At 41.4% G+C, this 17,864-nt stretch overlaps 1 protein-coding gene across 1 annotated transcript; it reads right to left on the bottom strand.

Moving 5' to 3' along the window:
* Positions 1-4,105: 4,105 nt before the first annotated feature.
* On the bottom strand, positions 4,106-17,508 carry inavaa (innate immunity activator a). Its single transcript, XM_079558261.1, has 10 exons — positions 17,449-17,508; positions 9,598-9,699; positions 9,013-9,146; positions 8,804-8,929; positions 8,500-8,728; positions 8,350-8,403; positions 7,893-8,118; positions 7,520-7,669; positions 5,991-6,621; positions 4,106-4,833 (listed from the first exon to the last, which is right to left on the bottom strand). The coding sequence occupies exons 2-10, from the start codon at positions 9,659-9,661 to the stop codon at positions 4,741-4,743; spliced, it is 1,707 nt and encodes a 568-aa protein (XP_079414387.1). The 5' UTR covers positions 9,662-9,699; positions 17,449-17,508; the 3' UTR covers positions 4,106-4,740.
* Positions 17,509-17,864: the final 356 nt, after the last annotated feature.

Here is a 17,864-nt window from a genome sequence, read left to right as displayed (position 1 = left end):
GGTACTTTTCCGCTGTAACAGAGAACTGAGAATACTTCGCATACATTTTGTTAAGTCAAGCTAAACAGTAATAAGAATAAAAAACAGTATAAAACCTTGTATATATTTTATAATTCTTCAAGGTGACAAAGAAAAAACACATCAGATACACAAGATGCTGATTCTGAAATGTAATCTCTCTCTCTTTCTCTTGTGCAGTTTGGAGATGTCTGAGAATGATGTGGAGGTAAAGCACAAGAAATACTTAAAACTGCAGAGTGGTTGAGCATTTATTTATTCCTTTTCCAAAATGCAATGATCATTTACAAAAGTGTGTTTCTCGAGGTGGCCTTCTCTCAGATCACCCTGGCGTTTCGCTGTGACCAGTACACGCTCAAACAGAGACTGCAGGCAGAAGAGCACGCCCGAAACCTGGCCGAGGAGAACGTGCATCTGGAGCTGGCCCGAGGCAGAGAGACGCTGGAGGTACAGGCTGCAGACCTCCTATGGGCGTCCCGTAAAGCAGGGGTCTCCAGCCATTCCCCTCATGAGATTCTTTTCAAAAAATGAAAATGTCAGCTACTCTCGGAGTCGATTTCGACACAAATAAAAACATGTATTTTGTTCTCTTTTAAGTCTTCAAGTTGTGTAGTAAAATAGTGAAAGCCTTGGGCAAAAGGGGGTAGTTGGAGACGACTGCACAGACACGGAGATAACTGTATGTCTGAATGATGATGTAAACATGTCTTACAGATGCTAAAGGCCCTGTGTCTGGACAGTCGACGCAGTACTATCCTGCAGAAGCTGGAGCTGTCCCTGGACATTTTGGGTGGGACGGTGGAGCGGATCGCCAACACGGCAGAAGTACTGGGGGCAGTGCATCAGGTTAGCCAGGCACAGAGATACTTTTATTTACTCGTATGTTTTGCATGAGGGGGCGCTTAGTGAGAAAAGATACTTTTAACTTTGTTTATGCAAGTTTGTAAGTTAGAGGGGCAAGTTGGCTATTTTATACTCACTGCCACCTCAGGTCTTATGTGTAACTGCAGTCTCTATATTAAGCTCGTTTGGACCCAAAGTAACAACTTTTTGAATGACAGTGCAGGATTTTAGAGGCAGTTGTGGTGAAAAGGTCTGGGCTTATTATACACCTTAGGGCATAACATGTAAACTCCTTATAGTCTCTTTAAGATAATTGCTTATGAGAGGGCTCAGGGAACTTCTGCTCTTGGACCATTTGACCTAAACCTCATGTATTCTGGTGCATTTCGGATCTCAAATTTTCTGCAAACCCGAATTTGCACATCACTTAAGAAATTATCAGATGATGGGATTTACTCTCAGCACCTTGTGTCAATCAACATTACCAACAGAGGCGCCTGCACCAGGGCTGGCCTATATGGTCATGTTTGTTCATTACATGCCTCATTACATTAACATGGTTCAAGCGTCTTTTTCAGCATTTCTTCAAAGCTGACTTACCTGTTTTTACATTATTTAACAGTATTTTGTATTTGTAGGAGGCGCGTGTGAGTCGTGCGGTGGAGTTGATGGTGGCGCATGTGGAGAACCTGAGGAGGAGATACGACAGGAACCTGAGTGAGCTGGAGGAGGCGCGCCGACAGGTCCAGCTCCGGACGCCCCATAGAAACCCTTACAACAAAGACTCAGGTCCCTACACACGCCTCTTTGTTGGCAATGTTTACAAATATTAAAGTTTAAACGGCCATATTTTTCCCTCAGATCCAGAGGAGAATGGCAACATTAACAAACTCATGAGACAGGTTGGTAAAGCTGGAGACAATTCATTATAAAAATCATTCTTATTTTGACATCAAAACTTTTCCTCACATGTTTTTTTTTTTTTTTTAGGGCAGCCTTCGTCGAAGAGTCAGCTTAACCATTATTACAAACCAAACACAAGTAAGACATGTGCCATGTAACTGTAAATCCAGGTGTCCGGTGGAAACGTCCAAAATACTCACAATTGTCTTTGTTTGCGCAGGAGAAGAGGAAGAGAGAGCGGAAGCGCGGGGGTAAGAAGTCCGCTCCCTCGTGCCCTTCTCCCTGTCCCAGCTCTGAGTCCAGTGTCTGTGTGCTTAATGACAGCTGCTCCACCGATGACAGGTCACCAATCGCACAGTATGACAATACAAACATGTGGTGTATATATAGGTTTATTTAACATTTTGTTTTCTCAACACACAGGACCCTTGATCCAAGTGAAACCGCTGAAAATCAAGAGCAAAGTGAAATTATATCTGAACCTGTTCCTGTTGTCTCTGCTGTGGAGCCTCTTTCTGCACCAAAGCCAGAGGAACTACCTGCTAAACCAGGGCCTGCTGCTGCCGAACTCAACAAAAAGTACAAACCTAAAAAAACACATACATAATCAAGGGGTCGTCTCCTGATCGGTGCCCTTGTGCAAGACACTTCACCCACCTTGCCTCCAGTGTCAAGTACATTGATGCATGAATGAGAGTGTGAATGGTTTCTTGATGTAAAAGTGCTGTATAAGTTGAGACCATTTACCATTTTACCATTTAGTAAATAGTGGGTGCGGCAACGTCAGACCTGAGGGCAAAATCGGGCTGAACAGCATAGAACTTCTGACCCCCTAGATGAGTATTATTACGCACAACAGAATACCCTTTTAATTACTCTGAAAACACTGAAAACAAGGTCAGTTCCATTAGATTTTTCTGGGATAGACCTCCCCACTTTGTTCATGTGACAAACACTGCCATTTGTAGAAAGTGGTGCTTTACTTTAAATCTTTTCAATAGGAAGATTTCCTCATATTTCTGTTGTTTCAAGCATTGAGTTGAAAGAAGCATTATGCAACTTTCTATGTGGAAAAAAAAAAGTTTAAATTTGTGCGTATTTGACCTTAGTGACCCGGTGGCTGTATGAGTATGAATCCACATGATGCCTTCACTTTCTTTGGAAGGTTTTTATTGCTGACGGACCCTCTCACCAGAAAACTTACAAAACAATTGATCCTGGAGCGTTGTAGAGACCACCATGATCAAAAGTAAAGGCACCATGCTGACCACTCATACAGCTGGGTCACTACAAGGTCATATACAAACAAATGTAGACTTTTTTGCATAAAAAGTTGCATAGTACACCTTTAAAGAGACTAGATGCAAGTTGGTCATTTTATGCTCACTACTGCCACATCAGGACCCGAAGTAACAACTTTTTGAGTTTTTGAATAAGTCTGGGCTCATTCTACATATTAAGATATTGCTGGAACATGTAGGGGGAGGAAAATATTTAGTTTTAACATTTTTAAACTCCTTTAAGTCTGACTTTAAGTCTGACTATCAATCATTTTTGGCTAAGGCCGTAACTCACTAAAATTGTTTTTGGATCAAGTAACTTCTGTGTCCTACCCAACGATTTCACTTGAATTTCTGTCAGCCGTTCTTGTGCAGTTTCCTGCTGTAGATGCAGTATTTGTCAAAATGGTGGAAAAGAGGAAAATATGTAGTAGTAGTAGTAGTAGTAGTAGTAGTAGTAGTAGTAGTGGAAAGAAGTAGTGGAAATGCTGTGGTCTGTCTCTATCAAATAAACCGTAATGATTTTCCACACTGAAATCTCCAATAGTTTCCTCTTTTCTTCTTGTCAGCTCCACATTTGAAACAGTGCGTCAGCGTCACAAAGGCAGAGCTGCTTTGTCTCGAAAGAGGACTGAACGGAAAAGTCCACATCGCAACCATAAGTCTCCCGCTGACAGGTTTGTATTTAGATGAATTATCTCTTTGTATGACGATAAAAAACACTTTACTTCTTATGCTTTTCTAAGGTGTGGTCCTCAGTGCAAAGGGCCCGGGACCCGTGCGATGTACAGCTGTCGCTGGGCTCTGCTCTGTCTTTATCTGTGTGTGTTTTTCTCTTTCATCGTAACAATCTACTTCTTATTGATGCCATACGAAGAGCCTGAATCTTACTGATCACATTTCATAAACATTAATAACTATTTTGTGTTTGTATGAAGTTGAATGAATAAATGTGTGTTTTTTTTGCATAACATCTTGACTTTTCTGTGTTTGTCACAAAACCACAACAGCCCAGTTTGAACTCATATTTTATTATAAATATACAAAATTGATCCAATCACTTGGTAACAAAAAACCTTATTGCAGTGGGAACATTCAACAAGCTTCCTTCAGTCAGTGATTAGTATCTGTTGATAAACGTTAGCTTACTTCACTTTATAGACACAATAAACAGTGGACGATTAAAGTCATGGGGTCTTGCTACAGTTAGTGACGCTACAGCAGAAAAAACATTTTAAAATGTTAAAAAAACATGCAAGTTCAAGATGGAGACATCCTTCATTTCTGCATTATGGTCCTTATATCCACTATTTTTCTGCCTATATTTGCTTAATATGTCTGTATTTACAAGAGGAAATATACACAAATGTTAGCAGTGAAAAAAGGGACCTTTAAATAAAAGATAAATAGAATAAAATAAAATTATATTAGGAATGGGCAACTTTTTAAACTTCTGCAGGTGACCTTAATGTGCAAAAATGTAATGTAGGTCCATTGTTGACAGGTTACAATCATCTTCACTATCTATCTTAAAATAACATAAATAACATGGCACTAAACCATACGTTTCAATTAGGATAAAGAGAAACATGCTCTTCAGGTACAGACATGTTTTCATCTTTGAACAAACCATCTCACAGAGAGTCCATGTTGTTAATAAATACTTATAAATAAAGCAATAGGTCCATTTTTTTTTTTAAACTTGGCTCACGATCTCAGAGTCTTCAGCCACAAACCACTGCAGAGGGGTCCCGTCAGTCGCTCTCTGGAGGACCAAGTTACCTGAGCCCTGTAACATCAAACAAAGCTCCATTAATGATCAACAATCAACCAGTGTACATTCTGTAACATCGACGAAGAAACCGTTTTACATCTATTTTAAGAATGTTCTGGGGTTAGGTATTCATGGTGTGAAGTTTGAATCTTTTTGTGGTATTGGAATTACTTTGGCAAAAATGGGATAGTTTGTTTTATTATTTTTGAATAACATGGTTGACAAAAAATATAACATAGACTGTAAATGTAAACCCAATATATTTAAATTCATAGGTTTATTGAAATATTTGAAACTTTTAGAAAACCTACCCATTAACCTCTTACACCCCGCCTTAACCCAGTGCATTTTCTCCAGTTCGGCATTACCCGAATCTAAAAGCTTCTCGTCATTTGAAAGCTAAGGCCTACAAAAGTGATTGCAACTTTTTGTCACGTTGTCGCTGCATTTTTGTCACATTTTTGTTGTTTTTTCATTACTTTTTGCCGTGTTTTCATTGCTTTGTTGTTGTGTTTTTGTCTCTTTTTTGTCACTTTCTTGTTGCTTTTCCGGCACATTTTTGTTCCGTTTTCATCGTCGTTTTTGTCGCTATTGTGATGCTTTTATTTTATGCTTTTAGATTTGGGTAAAGCTCGGTTCAGGCGGGGAGTAGCCTGTTATCGGTTTCAATATTTTATTTTTATTTGATGATTTCACTGCTTCACTGCTCATCTTTTAAAATGTATTTTACATTTATTTACTTGTTCGGAACAGTGCATGCCTCGACCAATTGTCCCGATTATATTTTTGCTGATATATAGGCTAAACAGAACGTGATTACAACCTCATGGGTCTCCAACTTTATTTTGAACTACCTTACTTTACTTTTGACTTTTGAAGAGAAACGCCTCTATAAATGTTACCTGATACATTCAGTGTGACTCTTGTGCCTCTAAGTAATTGCATCTGACCATAACTTTGAGTACTCTTTACGCCATTTCCAGCCATTTGCATTAGAGTCATCCGTGGTTTCGGAGCCAAGTTCGTAATCAGGAGTGCCTAGCTTGAGTATTATCCTATTGAACATGTTTTAGGTTGATGGAGGGATCAATTGAAATAATCGCATACAGTTATGCAATGGTTCTCAAACAGCTCACACAAAACACCATGTCATAAAATATCGAGGTACTGACCGGAGTAAAGGGGGGCATGTGCAGTGAGGTGGGACTGGTGAGGCCTTGTTCCCCATTGGGCCTTAACTTCTGCTGCTGGTTTCTCTGATGCCAGGACTTGAGCTCCTCTGACACTATCTCCCGGGGCAACAGTCTGAAGGCGTGGTTCGGGTACTCTTTCAGCGACGGGGTCCTCACCAGCCTGTAAGGAGGAGGGGGTTTCAGGCTCTTCCTCGGTGATGTTGGCCCATCTTGGCTCTGCCTTTGAGCACTCGGGAGAGGTGGGGGGGACAGAAAACGCTTATTGGCACCCATTTCCTGAGGAGAAAGAGGGCTGTCGGACACCTCCTTATTGCTCTGATTCCTCTTGAGTGTCTTGTTATTGGGAGACGGGCTGGAGACCGCTTTCTGGGCGCCGTAGTGGAAGCCGTATGGAGGCGGGCAGAGTTTGGGGATCTCAGTGGGGCCGTCCCGTCCCGGAGAGCTGATGTAGGAGGAGGAGGAGTGCTCGGAGCTGGTGTCTTCAGAACTGGACTGGGACATGCGCAGAGGCGAGTACTGAGGCGAGCGCAGGATGAACTCGGGGCGACGCTGGGGCAGTCTGCCGCGCCCTTTGTTATTCTCCACACTGATGGGCTTGCTCTTTGGAAGTCTAAAACACAAGAGCATATACTTGTAAGGTAATTAGTTGGCTAGTTAGTTTATTATTATTATTATTATTATTATTATTATTATTAAAATTATTATTATTATTATTATTAGTTTGTTTTGTTCTAATCATGTTTGACATCTCAAATCTCAGACTTAGATATATGATTTATTATGTAGAGTCCATTAGGGTGGCTCAAAGTTATGTTTTTTTTTTTTTTTTGGAACAGCCAACCTCCCCATGTGGATCCGTGTTCCTTTTGGGGTCGAAAGTCATGTCATCTTTTCAGATTATTTGAAGGATGTTTAGGGGTTGCCCAGCGCAGAGGAAGTTTTACCATATTAAAGTGTATGTGTAAATATGGTCATTTTTACAGAATTTTTATTTGAAAAATTTGAAGAAACCATTTTTTATCACAAATTCTTAATTACGGTCATCAGTTTACCTAATAAACACAATGTACTCAACTTATAGCATCTATATGGAGGAACTAGACTTTTGTAAAGCCCATTTTCAGCAATAGGCTATGTCCTATTGGTTATCATAGGCTTCAGGGACTGGACGGTTTCAGCAATTGTTCAAGTTAGTTTAATAATATGACCTGGACACATGGACTACTGGGAAACTGCAACTTTATTGAACTCTAAAACAATCAGGTTGACCAAAGTGCTACAGGGCAAAGACAATAAACTCTTTGAACTTGCCAAAGAGGGGATTGTCTATGCATTTTGGAGATCAGCCTTCCTCAGCCTTGTCACCCTCCCACAATGTGCTGGATCTCTTGTCAGCTATATAAAGTTAAATGAAGTTGCAGTTCCTCAGCAGATGTGGTACCAGGTCATATTAAAACTAACCTAGACAATTCCTGCAGCCGTCCAGTCCCTGAAGAGAGTCCACTCACCTGAATGACTGTGAGTATTGGCGGCGCACGTGCAGCTCTGGGGTGGAGGGGGCGCTGGTGGAGTTGTGGTATCTCAGCGAGGTGCTCTTGTTGAACTGAGAAGGGATCGGCCTGCTGCCGTCTGGGGACACAAGGGCTGTGGCTGGACTGCTGCAACCACAGAAGATTAGGTCAGATTAATCTCAGTGCACAGACGCTCTGACTACTTTCAGTTGCTGATCTGTCTCCAGAACACCACCACGTTTACTTATAATCGCACTGTAGGAGTCTTAATGCAGTACTGAACTCATTTGATTTCAAACATTCGCAGTAACATACTTTTAATACATTGAGACAATAGTTGGTACTGCTTTGAACGATGGCCATTTCTTACCTGGACCTGCTGCCAGCATTGTTAAGCAGTTTGACGTTCTTGTTATAGGGATGGTCCAGACTAGACTCTTTCCATGGGGTACTCTGAATGGGGGTGCGTTCACTCTCCACACTGCTCATGCTGGAGGACACGGGGGAGGACTGCAGGGGTTTCGGGGCCAGATGCATGGGGTCTGCGAAGGGATGTCCAATAGCCGGAGGGGAAAGTGGGCAAGGCGAGTCCACGTCTACACAGAGAAGCTTAGTCAGGTTTTCTATTGTATGAGAGAAAGCTAATTATGTTCAGTTGATTTGTGTTGTCAATCCCTGATGTCACACAGACTATAGAGTAGACACTAAAATACATCATAAATTAAAAGTTCATATCCAAAAAGCCAGTTCATGTAACAATTCTGACCATTTTAGAAACTATATGAACAACATAAAAAAAAAGTTCACTTTAAACTTAACCAACTCACCATCATCGAGTGCCACAACATCAGAAAGAGAGCTATCGTCTGACATGTTCAAATCTGGAAAAATAATACATATATGTTTAAGTCCATTACATCTACATAAACTGTATAGTAGCGTCTACGTCACCCTGTAGGGGCAGAGCGGAGTCTCACCTCTGTGTTGGTTTGATGTAATGCGCGGTGAGCTACATTCGCTATTGACTCTGTGCTGAAACACCGCCTCAGCCAACTCCTTTACTTTCTTCTCCTCGCGTTTACACTGTTGTGCGCGGCTCTTCTTTTGCGGTTTGCTCAGGTTGTCCTCCAGGGAAAGCTTACGAGCGGCCTCATATATCTGTCGCTGCAGAGCCAGTTCAGTCTCCAGGGCATGCAACTCCGAGTCCTACAATGAAGTTGTACTGTTAGTTAAAGCTGGTGTCGAGCAGCAATGCATTTTCGAGGTTTGTCATGGCAGTACCTCTTTATTATTTTGAAGAATGAGACGTTCATCCAGTTTAAAAGAAGCACCGATCCTTCTGCGAACTCGAGGGGGTTTCTCATCGGGCATTAGGGGGTAGTCAGGGGGCAGTTTACCAGTTAGCTCCTGTGAAGATAGACAAATATGTTAAGTATACTACTATTACGTAGCAAAACCTTAGAAAAGTACAGGTAATAATTACTACATACTGCCTCCCTGATGCATAATGTTCTGAGCTCCAGCAGGCACAACTCCAGCCGCTCCTCCAAAGCCTGATGCTTGAGTTTCAGGGCTCGAGTATGAGTCATCCCATCCTTGAGTGGAGATGTGGGGCTGTCAGGGCCTGAAGTAATACAAATCATCATAAGCACCATCACTCAAACCAGCTGGACATAATCTATCTACCTGGATATTTGATCTCTATCCTTTTATTAATTCAGAATTCGGCAGAGATTACTGTCTGTGAGCTGTCAAGTGTCACCGCTTATCTGGTGGGAACCACAGTTATCAACCCAGCCTTGAAGAAGCTATGGCTTGTGGTGAAATGATTTAAATCAACAAAATGCAGCTGGTTTCATCAGAATGTTTTAGCTCTATTGCTTGATGTGTACTGGCTATCCTGATAAACTGAAACGTGTAAAGGTAATTGAGATAAAAAGAGAAAACTGCACATATTAACCAACATTAAGGCGGTACTTTGGGAAGTTAGTGGTGTGCAGATAATAAAACACATTCACTGTGTTTTTCTGCCTCATTTAGTTGATATGCTTTGTAGATAGGGCAGTGCTTCTTACCAGAGTGCACAATGATGCCACTGTCCGTATCACTGATCTCCTCTTTGCTCTCGATGGCCGTCATCTTCACTGCTGTCCAAGCGACTTCTTCAAACTCTAAACCTGTAAAAGTGAGTTTGCTTTGGTTAAATTGTTCATTTAGACTTTGTTATTTTCTCTTTCTCCACACGTCCCATTCATCCTGCCTCCTGCCGCACTCCCCAAACAACAGTGACGAGTGGCTTCTTTCACACACTTACCCATTCATTCTCCTCCTCCCGCCCCTCTCCCCTTGCACCTCTGGACCCCTGCCCAAGCCCCATCACAAAAGACCCACCCCCCGACACCCCCACGGTTGACTCGGCACATGTGCGGGGGTTAATCCGAATCGAGGATGTCATGGAGACGGGGAGCGTGTGGCTACAGAGGCGTGTCTCTCATTGGGGCGTTTTTAAAGGGCTCAAAAAGAGAAAGCAGATGGCCTTAGGAATTACCCCACTCTGCACTGCACCTGTTCCCCCACAAGCCCCTCCCTCCAGGCCTATTCAACCAGTGTCCGACAACCCTCTGGGGGCTTTGAAGTGGAAGAATGTCTCAATGTGGGGCATGTTCAGCGCAGCTTCAGATCACATGGGCCTGGCTGGATACGCGACGACCTGAGCATCAATAAATCATCAAAATGAAAGTGTAATTTATGGGCATGGTCGACACTAGGACATTCTCTACAGCAGCAGGTTCTCAAAAGGGTGTTGGCATCAATGTGGGCTTAAGGGTTCTGGTGCTAGCATCAGCGTTTGAGAGACAAAGATATGAACTAGTACTGGAATACAAGGATAGATTTCAGAACACAGTTGGCAAGTTTTAAGACCTCATGGTTGAGAGGACATATTGTCATTGTACAGGATCACCTAAGATACAGAAGACATCTCGTCATAGAAGGGGGCGTGGCTTCGCCGAGCGCAAACAGAATCTTTTGTGAAACACAATTTCCACTCTTTTTAGTCAAAAGTCTAAATCGGGGCCATTTGGATATTTTTTCACATCAGATTGTTCAGTAGAAGCGAGAAAAAAAACAAAAAAAAACAGCAGTCATAGCTAGCGCTAGCTGATGCTAACATGAAGCATCGTTATTTATGTAATTATGGGCTGTTGAACCACTTTGCTCCTCTCCATATCTATATCTTTATTGGGTAGAAAACTATATCAATAATTCTGCATTTGTTAAATTCGTTTTTGAATTGAGGAAAGATTTGTCTCTTCTTTGTTTTCCCTCCTAATTGTTTCAAACATGATCATATATGGATTATTCCAGAGATGCTGTCTGGTCTGTATCTATCATAGTCATGGTTAAGGTCTATTATAGACTTGTAATGATACTCATTGTCAAGCCAATGTGAATGTCTATTCTACGACATGAGGGAAAAAATACAGAAACCAACCCACTTGCACTATTTGAGGCTAATGGGATTTATGGCTTGTTTTGCTCATAATACAGAGGGCTTTTTCAAATAAAGTCTTGTTTGTATTTACCCATTTTCTAGGTCAATTAATTTATGCCGCAGCTCACCACAAGCTCCACTGAAAGAGGCCAACAGATCACAAGAGACTATAAACCCACTGAAGCTCAAAATAAACTTATAAATATGCAGAAATGGGTGTTTTCCATGTAACTAATAACACCAATACAAGTTATCATGAGGATGTCTAAAGTGGTTTATTTAAACCGACAGTTCCTCATATGTAAACAATAAAAAATCTTGTTTTGAGCAAAACTCTGCAATTGAAATACAAAAACAGTCATTTTAATAGCCTATTTTAATAGATTGTTGCATACAACCAACTCTCATTCATTCTTAAGAACAAATAGTACTGAAATGTCAAGGAGACAGGAAGTTGGTTGCACAGTTTAAGTCCTCAGCTCTGGTCCCATCCTCTGTTTGGAGATCGGTATCAGACTCTTCCTGTACAGACCAGGAAGAGGTGGACAAAACCCTCCTCACACGGGATATTACTGTCAATCCCGTACAGCCGTGGCCCTATTCAACACAACTGCTCATGTGAACCGGTGCTGCTATGAGTCACACAATGAAGAACGGGCAGCGCGAGTCAGTAAAACAACTCTGTGACAAAAGCTCTGTATCCACCGCCAGCCCTCGATAAGCTCCCACACTATCTGCTGACCGCTGCTTTGGGCTGGGACACATATTAAGACAGCACAGCCTTATCTGTCCTTTTACCCACTGCCAAGTATATTCACCTCATTTATAGTTATAAACTTGCCTTGCCCTTGCCTAACATTACCTTTTTCAGTTGCTATACCCACACTCATTGGTGGTAAGCTACGAGAGAAGTCTCATCTGCCCTGGAGCTGACTGCAGAGAAGTGGCTATCTATCGACCACCACCAATCATTCACACAATACACTCAGAACCAAGGTGGATAATGTTAAAACATAATTTGGATCATTAAAGTATTGCCAGCTAGATGGAAAAGGCGACCAAAAAAAAATTCCTCCCAGAAAAAGCACCAAGCCTGTGAGTTTTTTTTAAAAGATATCTATATCTTTATTGGGTAGAAAACTATATCAATAATTCTGCATTTGTTAAATTCGTTTTTGAATTGAAGAAAGATTTTTCTCTTCTTTGTTTTCGCTCCTAATTGTTTCAAACATGATCATATATGGATGATTCCAGAGATGCTGTCTGGTCTGTATCTATCATAGTCATGGTTAAGGTCTATTATAGACTGGTAATGATGCTCATTGTCAAACCAATGTGAATGTCTATTCTACAACATGAGGGAAAAGTAGGAGTGTAATGCGTGTCTGACTGATACGCACTATACTCCTACTTGAGTCTTTTGCTCACAACAGCAATCCAAATCTAAAGACGTCAAACTCAGTCCCTGCCTTAATCACAGACAGGCGGTGCAATGAGGGATTTACCCGCTTACACCCCATAAGTCTTGTGTAGACTTTCACAACAGCGTCTGTGGTCTCGGCCCGGGCCCAGTCATGTGTGGGAGGTGGGAGTTTTCTGGTAAAGAGCATTAGACACTGCTGTTTGTCATCAATTCAGCAGAATCTGCAGACATGAGAGTGTTGAAATTATGATGTTCAGATGTTGACAGCAGCGGGACAAGGACAAAGTATGTCCATAAACAACAGGAGAAGTTACTGTCATTTACTCCAACACTCACAGTAAATTTTCTTTCTTTGTATATAACAGCAGGGATCTTTAAGGAACTTTAGAGAATCTATAGATCTATTACAATAGGTTTTAAGATGAAAGACGCGCCAATCAACTGTCAGCTTACCCCACGTGGGACACCGCTTTGATGGACAGCTCCCGCCTCACCTCCATTCTTGAGGATACACTCAGACTCAGATTAATGATTACACTGGAGGAGTCTAATCTTGCATGAGTGTGGTTAGGGTCTTTCCCAACCACACAAAGATCCATCTATGCTACACTATATTACATTTTTTTACCCCTGTCGGGAAATTGATTCTGTGCATCAAACCAATTCATCTTTAAGGAAGCCAATGTGCCGCACAGGGAGAAGTCCGCACATAGCTTAGCCACCTTCTTATGGTTAGGACCCCATAATAACCTCTCCACAATTGAGCTGCAGGGCATACGTGGGTGTCTCTCTAAATATCAACCAAATATTGAAGATTGCCAGGCTGCAAAAGATAGCATTAATCTACGTTATTAGAGAATCACGATAGAAAACATTAGGGTTGCATCGATGGTAATGGTGACGGTAGTAATAGGCTGTAGGTAATAGGCCTAGTCAATTTGTGTGGCTGTATTTAGAAGCTGTTGTTGTGGTTAACAGTTACAGACCGCCTTGGTAAGGAGGATTACGGTCATTTGTACTTAACCACCAACCGTGTATAGCACTTTTACTTCTATTTAAGTAACAGTGTTTTTTAAAGCACTACTAGAACTATGCACTACCAGGGGCTGTCTAGGGAGTGGCCATGGGTAGCACAGCCCCCCCCCCAGAAATTGTTGGCCACGAGTTTAAGTTACAGTTACAAAAAGCACAATTGTGTACATAAAGGTTTACCAGAATGATGAAAAGCAATTATTCTCATTTCAGATTTTCCTTACAGTGTTAAAAATACTACGTCAAGTTAGAATAAGTGTCACCCTTGGGCACACACCTACGAATATTCAAACCATAAGGACGCAGGTGTGCATGCTCAGGCTCAAGCCAGCTAAAAAGGGGGGGTTTGATTAGGGATCAGATGCAAAAAACTTAAAGTGCATATGACACATTAGACACAATTTTTGCTAAAACATAGTTAACATGATTATATTTAAGATTTTGCTAAAGATTGTACTCTGCTGTCTTTAGTTTGGCCATTTTTGTGATGTTTATAGTATCCTTCCTTATTGGACACCGACAGGACAGTGGGAAATGAGTGAGTCACACTGCTATGGAATGTCACCTTCTTCTATGTCACTTCCTGTCTATAGCTTCAAAAATTAAACATTGTCTGCCCAACATTTCTTCATTAAAATTGCTTCTTCACTGAAATAAATGATGTTCTTCAACTTATGTTATCCACCTTTAACCTGAATGCCAATCATTGTAACTGTAAATTTTGTCATGTGACCCTGATGGAAAGAGTAATAACAATCAGGAGGCACATTTCTGGCCAATGCACCTTAAAATTGGTAGGTAAATAATAATAGTAGACCACTGAATCTTGATTTTTGAGACAGACACTTCTAATGACCATTACTATCTTGTAAAATGCCTGACGTGAGAGCCCTCCACCCATCCGCTGTCTATCATCCCAGGACGAGTGTGTTTATCTCGGACAGATCATGAACAAAGTGGATCCACTGTCTCCACACTTCCCCCACCGCCGCCCTGTCCCATGAGGCACTGGGAGCTGCCATCTTTACTGCGCTCATTACCGCTGTGGTCAGCCCAGGAATTACCCAACGGGACCCAAAAGAACCAAGCTTGAGATGCCTGAGACGAGACCAGCGCCTGTGTGAAACCCTGTCATTAAGATTCTCCACTGAGTGCTGATACTGTGGAAGAAAACCAAACGACTTTACAACATGCTTTAGGCCGAGGGGAAAAAAGTCTGAGTTGGAGCCAAGAAACCATTCAGCAAAATGAGTTTGCATAATAAGGCCGCAGCAGCAAAAGTGCATCAATCTGGGAGAGGGAAAAATGAAGTGCTGTGTTACCAAGCACGTCACTGGGGTCAGGAGTGATGGAGAAGTGCTGAGTTTGGGAAGTGTTCACAAAAAAGGCTGGTAGCAGGTATCAATTCAACATTTTTTTTTTTTTTTGTATAGCGGCCTTGCATGTTGCCAAGATGAAATTCACCCTAAAGCTCCTTACCCATTTGCAAAATTGAAAATGGTGGTTTGTTGTAAATAGTCTAAAGAGATTTTTATTCATTTTGTTTGCATATTTACTTCTCTCTTCTTTGATTGCGCGTTTCCTGTTTAACTATTTGCACGCCATTAAGTGTCCTGACAAGCTGCTGTAACAATTTCTCCATTTGTGAGATCAGTTTCGTACTTATCTTTACACAATAATTTTAAATACTACTTATTGTGAGGTAGCAATGGCCTTTTTTGTAGATGGCTTGAAACTCATGGATAGCATTTGATCTATGTATAGCAGAGCAGTCCCAATATCACACTGCCCGGGCCTCTGATATGAACCTGATATCAGCAATACCAAGACTTACAATGCGCTTCCATAACAATCCAAGTCATGAGCAGACTGTTTTGTCGACGTGTTTCAGTTGCACCGGGGTCTTACTTTTAAAACAGAGACAATGTGGGGGCAATAAAGCTCTTGCTCAGTCTCTGCAGACCATATGCTGCACACAAACACTGCTCTGTGGACGCCCCAGCCAAAAGACACGGTCCATTGTTCCCAAATGACATCAACATCATGACACCTCAGCCTGGACTCGAGCCCCTGAATCACACAAACTCATAGGCCCATAGTTGACTACATATTTTAATAGATTTAGTTATTAATCCAGTTTGGAAGGAAGTTGGTTTAAAATTGAATTCAAATATTATCTCTTTTACTGCCCTTTGGTGTGATAGAAAAGCTGCCATGACAAGAGAATTTATCCACTGTGAGATCAATAAAGTTCCTTTTTTTTTAAATCACTTGTAGTGATTGAAATTACTTGAAATTACTTGATACTGAAAACAAAATGAAAGGCAGAACTAGAATCACCATTACAGTACAATTTTATACAAGTCAACTTTGCTCAAAAATGCATTTACTTATTTTCTCTCGAAACACTTTGGCAATCTTTGCGATAATGAATGTGTTACTCTAAACTAATTAGAGTAATGAAAACTGATGAATAATCAATAATGGAGATGTCAGGGTGTCGTCCTGTGAGTGAGGACCCAATGGAAATTTAAAAAAAAGGAAAGAAAACCTTTAATTGCAGCAGACAAGATGTAGCAGTAAATAATAAAGAAATGCAAAAAAAGTGGCAAAAATATAAAATCTTGTTTTAAAATAAATCATTGAGGAAAAGAATGAATGAAAGAACAAAAACAAAAGGCTCCAAGCGTCTGGGCTGACCATTGATTGATGTACTGTGCCTCCTTCAAAGTTTCCCAATGCTGCACTGAATACACACTTCTCTAAATAGTGCCTCTGCAGCTCTGCCCATCATTTACAAAGGGTGTCCCAGAGATTGCTGAGGGGGCCAGACACAACATGGGGGCGATGTATCTAGCACCACTGTAGCAGCCCGTGTCAGTCAACAGGAGACCCAAGGAGATCTGCTGTTTGCTCTGGGGCAGCAAACACCACACCACATTCAGTCAACGTGATAAAAGTCATTTAAATTCAACGCTAAATGTCACATCTACACAAGTGTAAACACAGACAAGGGCAGAGGTGCTTTAAACAGGCATCCCACCACTACTGTTCCACATTAACAAGTGCTCGTGACACCTGTAATGCAATAGCCCCTTCAAATAGGCAGATAATTAATGGAAAATGTCGTGTTAATTGGCGTTAAACGGGGGCCAGTGCAATGCATCAAGTTTATTGCTTTGTCTAGTTACACATTTTCCAAAGTTATCTGGCAGTGGTGAAAACAGAAGTGACCAGCTTTATTATGATTCATGGGCTTCAATAAACTGTAAAGTATAAACTATGTGTGTGTGTGTGTGTGTGTGTGTGTATGAAGCAGTAAAAGTCTAGTGCGCAGGAAAACAAACTTGCAAATCATTAGCCGATGCAAACTGCATCACCAGACGTTCCTGTGCATGGCTAATAAGTGTGCTGTTACATTTCACATCAATACATCAATCAATATACACTTAAGACAAGGGGGTTTCTGGAAGTAGCTATGCCAAGCTTGCCAACACACAAGAACCACACTTTTTTTTTTTTTTTTTTTTATGTGATTGAACAAACCAGCCAATAAGACACAGCAAAGTGTGAGCTGTGGTCATTCATTATGTCAATGTGTGGATAGTTTTCAATGGGAATTTGAACAAGCTCCTTTAAGAATACAAGAAAATGAATGAACAGGCTTCAGAATGACTTTTGAAAGATTTTTGATTGCAGCTTCGCCGGTTATTGTCCAAATAATAAATAAATACCCCTTAAAGCGAAGTGGCAGGTTTGTCGAATGATGCCACACAACGCTTATTGGAAAATAACAATTTCAAAAAGTGCATGTTATCACAAAGTATAGCCTCGTTGTTTTAATCCAATACTAAGACTAAACAGTCGCGTCACTTAATATTCCACAGTTTTCCCAATAAAACGTAAACATGATCTCTCTATTCTGGGCTGGAGTTTTGTCTATTTGAGTCCTGCAGGCAGATCTTTGAGTGGACTTACCTAGAGGTGATTATCGGCTACTCGCTTTGTGCATGTCCAGGGAGGGCAACTTGGAAAGACTTTCTCTGGTCAGATGTGAGAGCGGCGCTTGGGACATCTGCTTCGGACTGGTCCATTTTACCAAAGAGGGGAGGGCGGATTTTCTCCCTCGCGTAATAACGCTCTGTAATCACCAGCCGTTACGCATGTTCGTCAAACACTCGTGTGGTTTTATTTTGTGCCATCATTTTGTGTTATGAAATAGCTTTGAAATATTATATGTACGATCCATTTAGTTTTACAGCTTGTGATTCCCCTCGACTTACTAACATGGTATGGTCCGACGCGAGTGACTCTACACACGCTCTGCGTATTTTCTTCACCCAGCACAGCACGCGCTTCAGTGCGGGAGGGGCCTTTCATTTGAGAAGAGTCTC

The sequence above is a fragment of the Gobius niger genome, assembly GCF_951799975.1.
Source record: "Gobius niger genome assembly, chromosome: 6".
Classification (NCBI taxonomy): Eukaryota; Metazoa; Chordata; class Actinopteri; order Gobiiformes; family Gobiidae; genus Gobius; species Gobius niger.
This window is presented reverse-complemented; position numbering and strand designations above follow the sequence as displayed.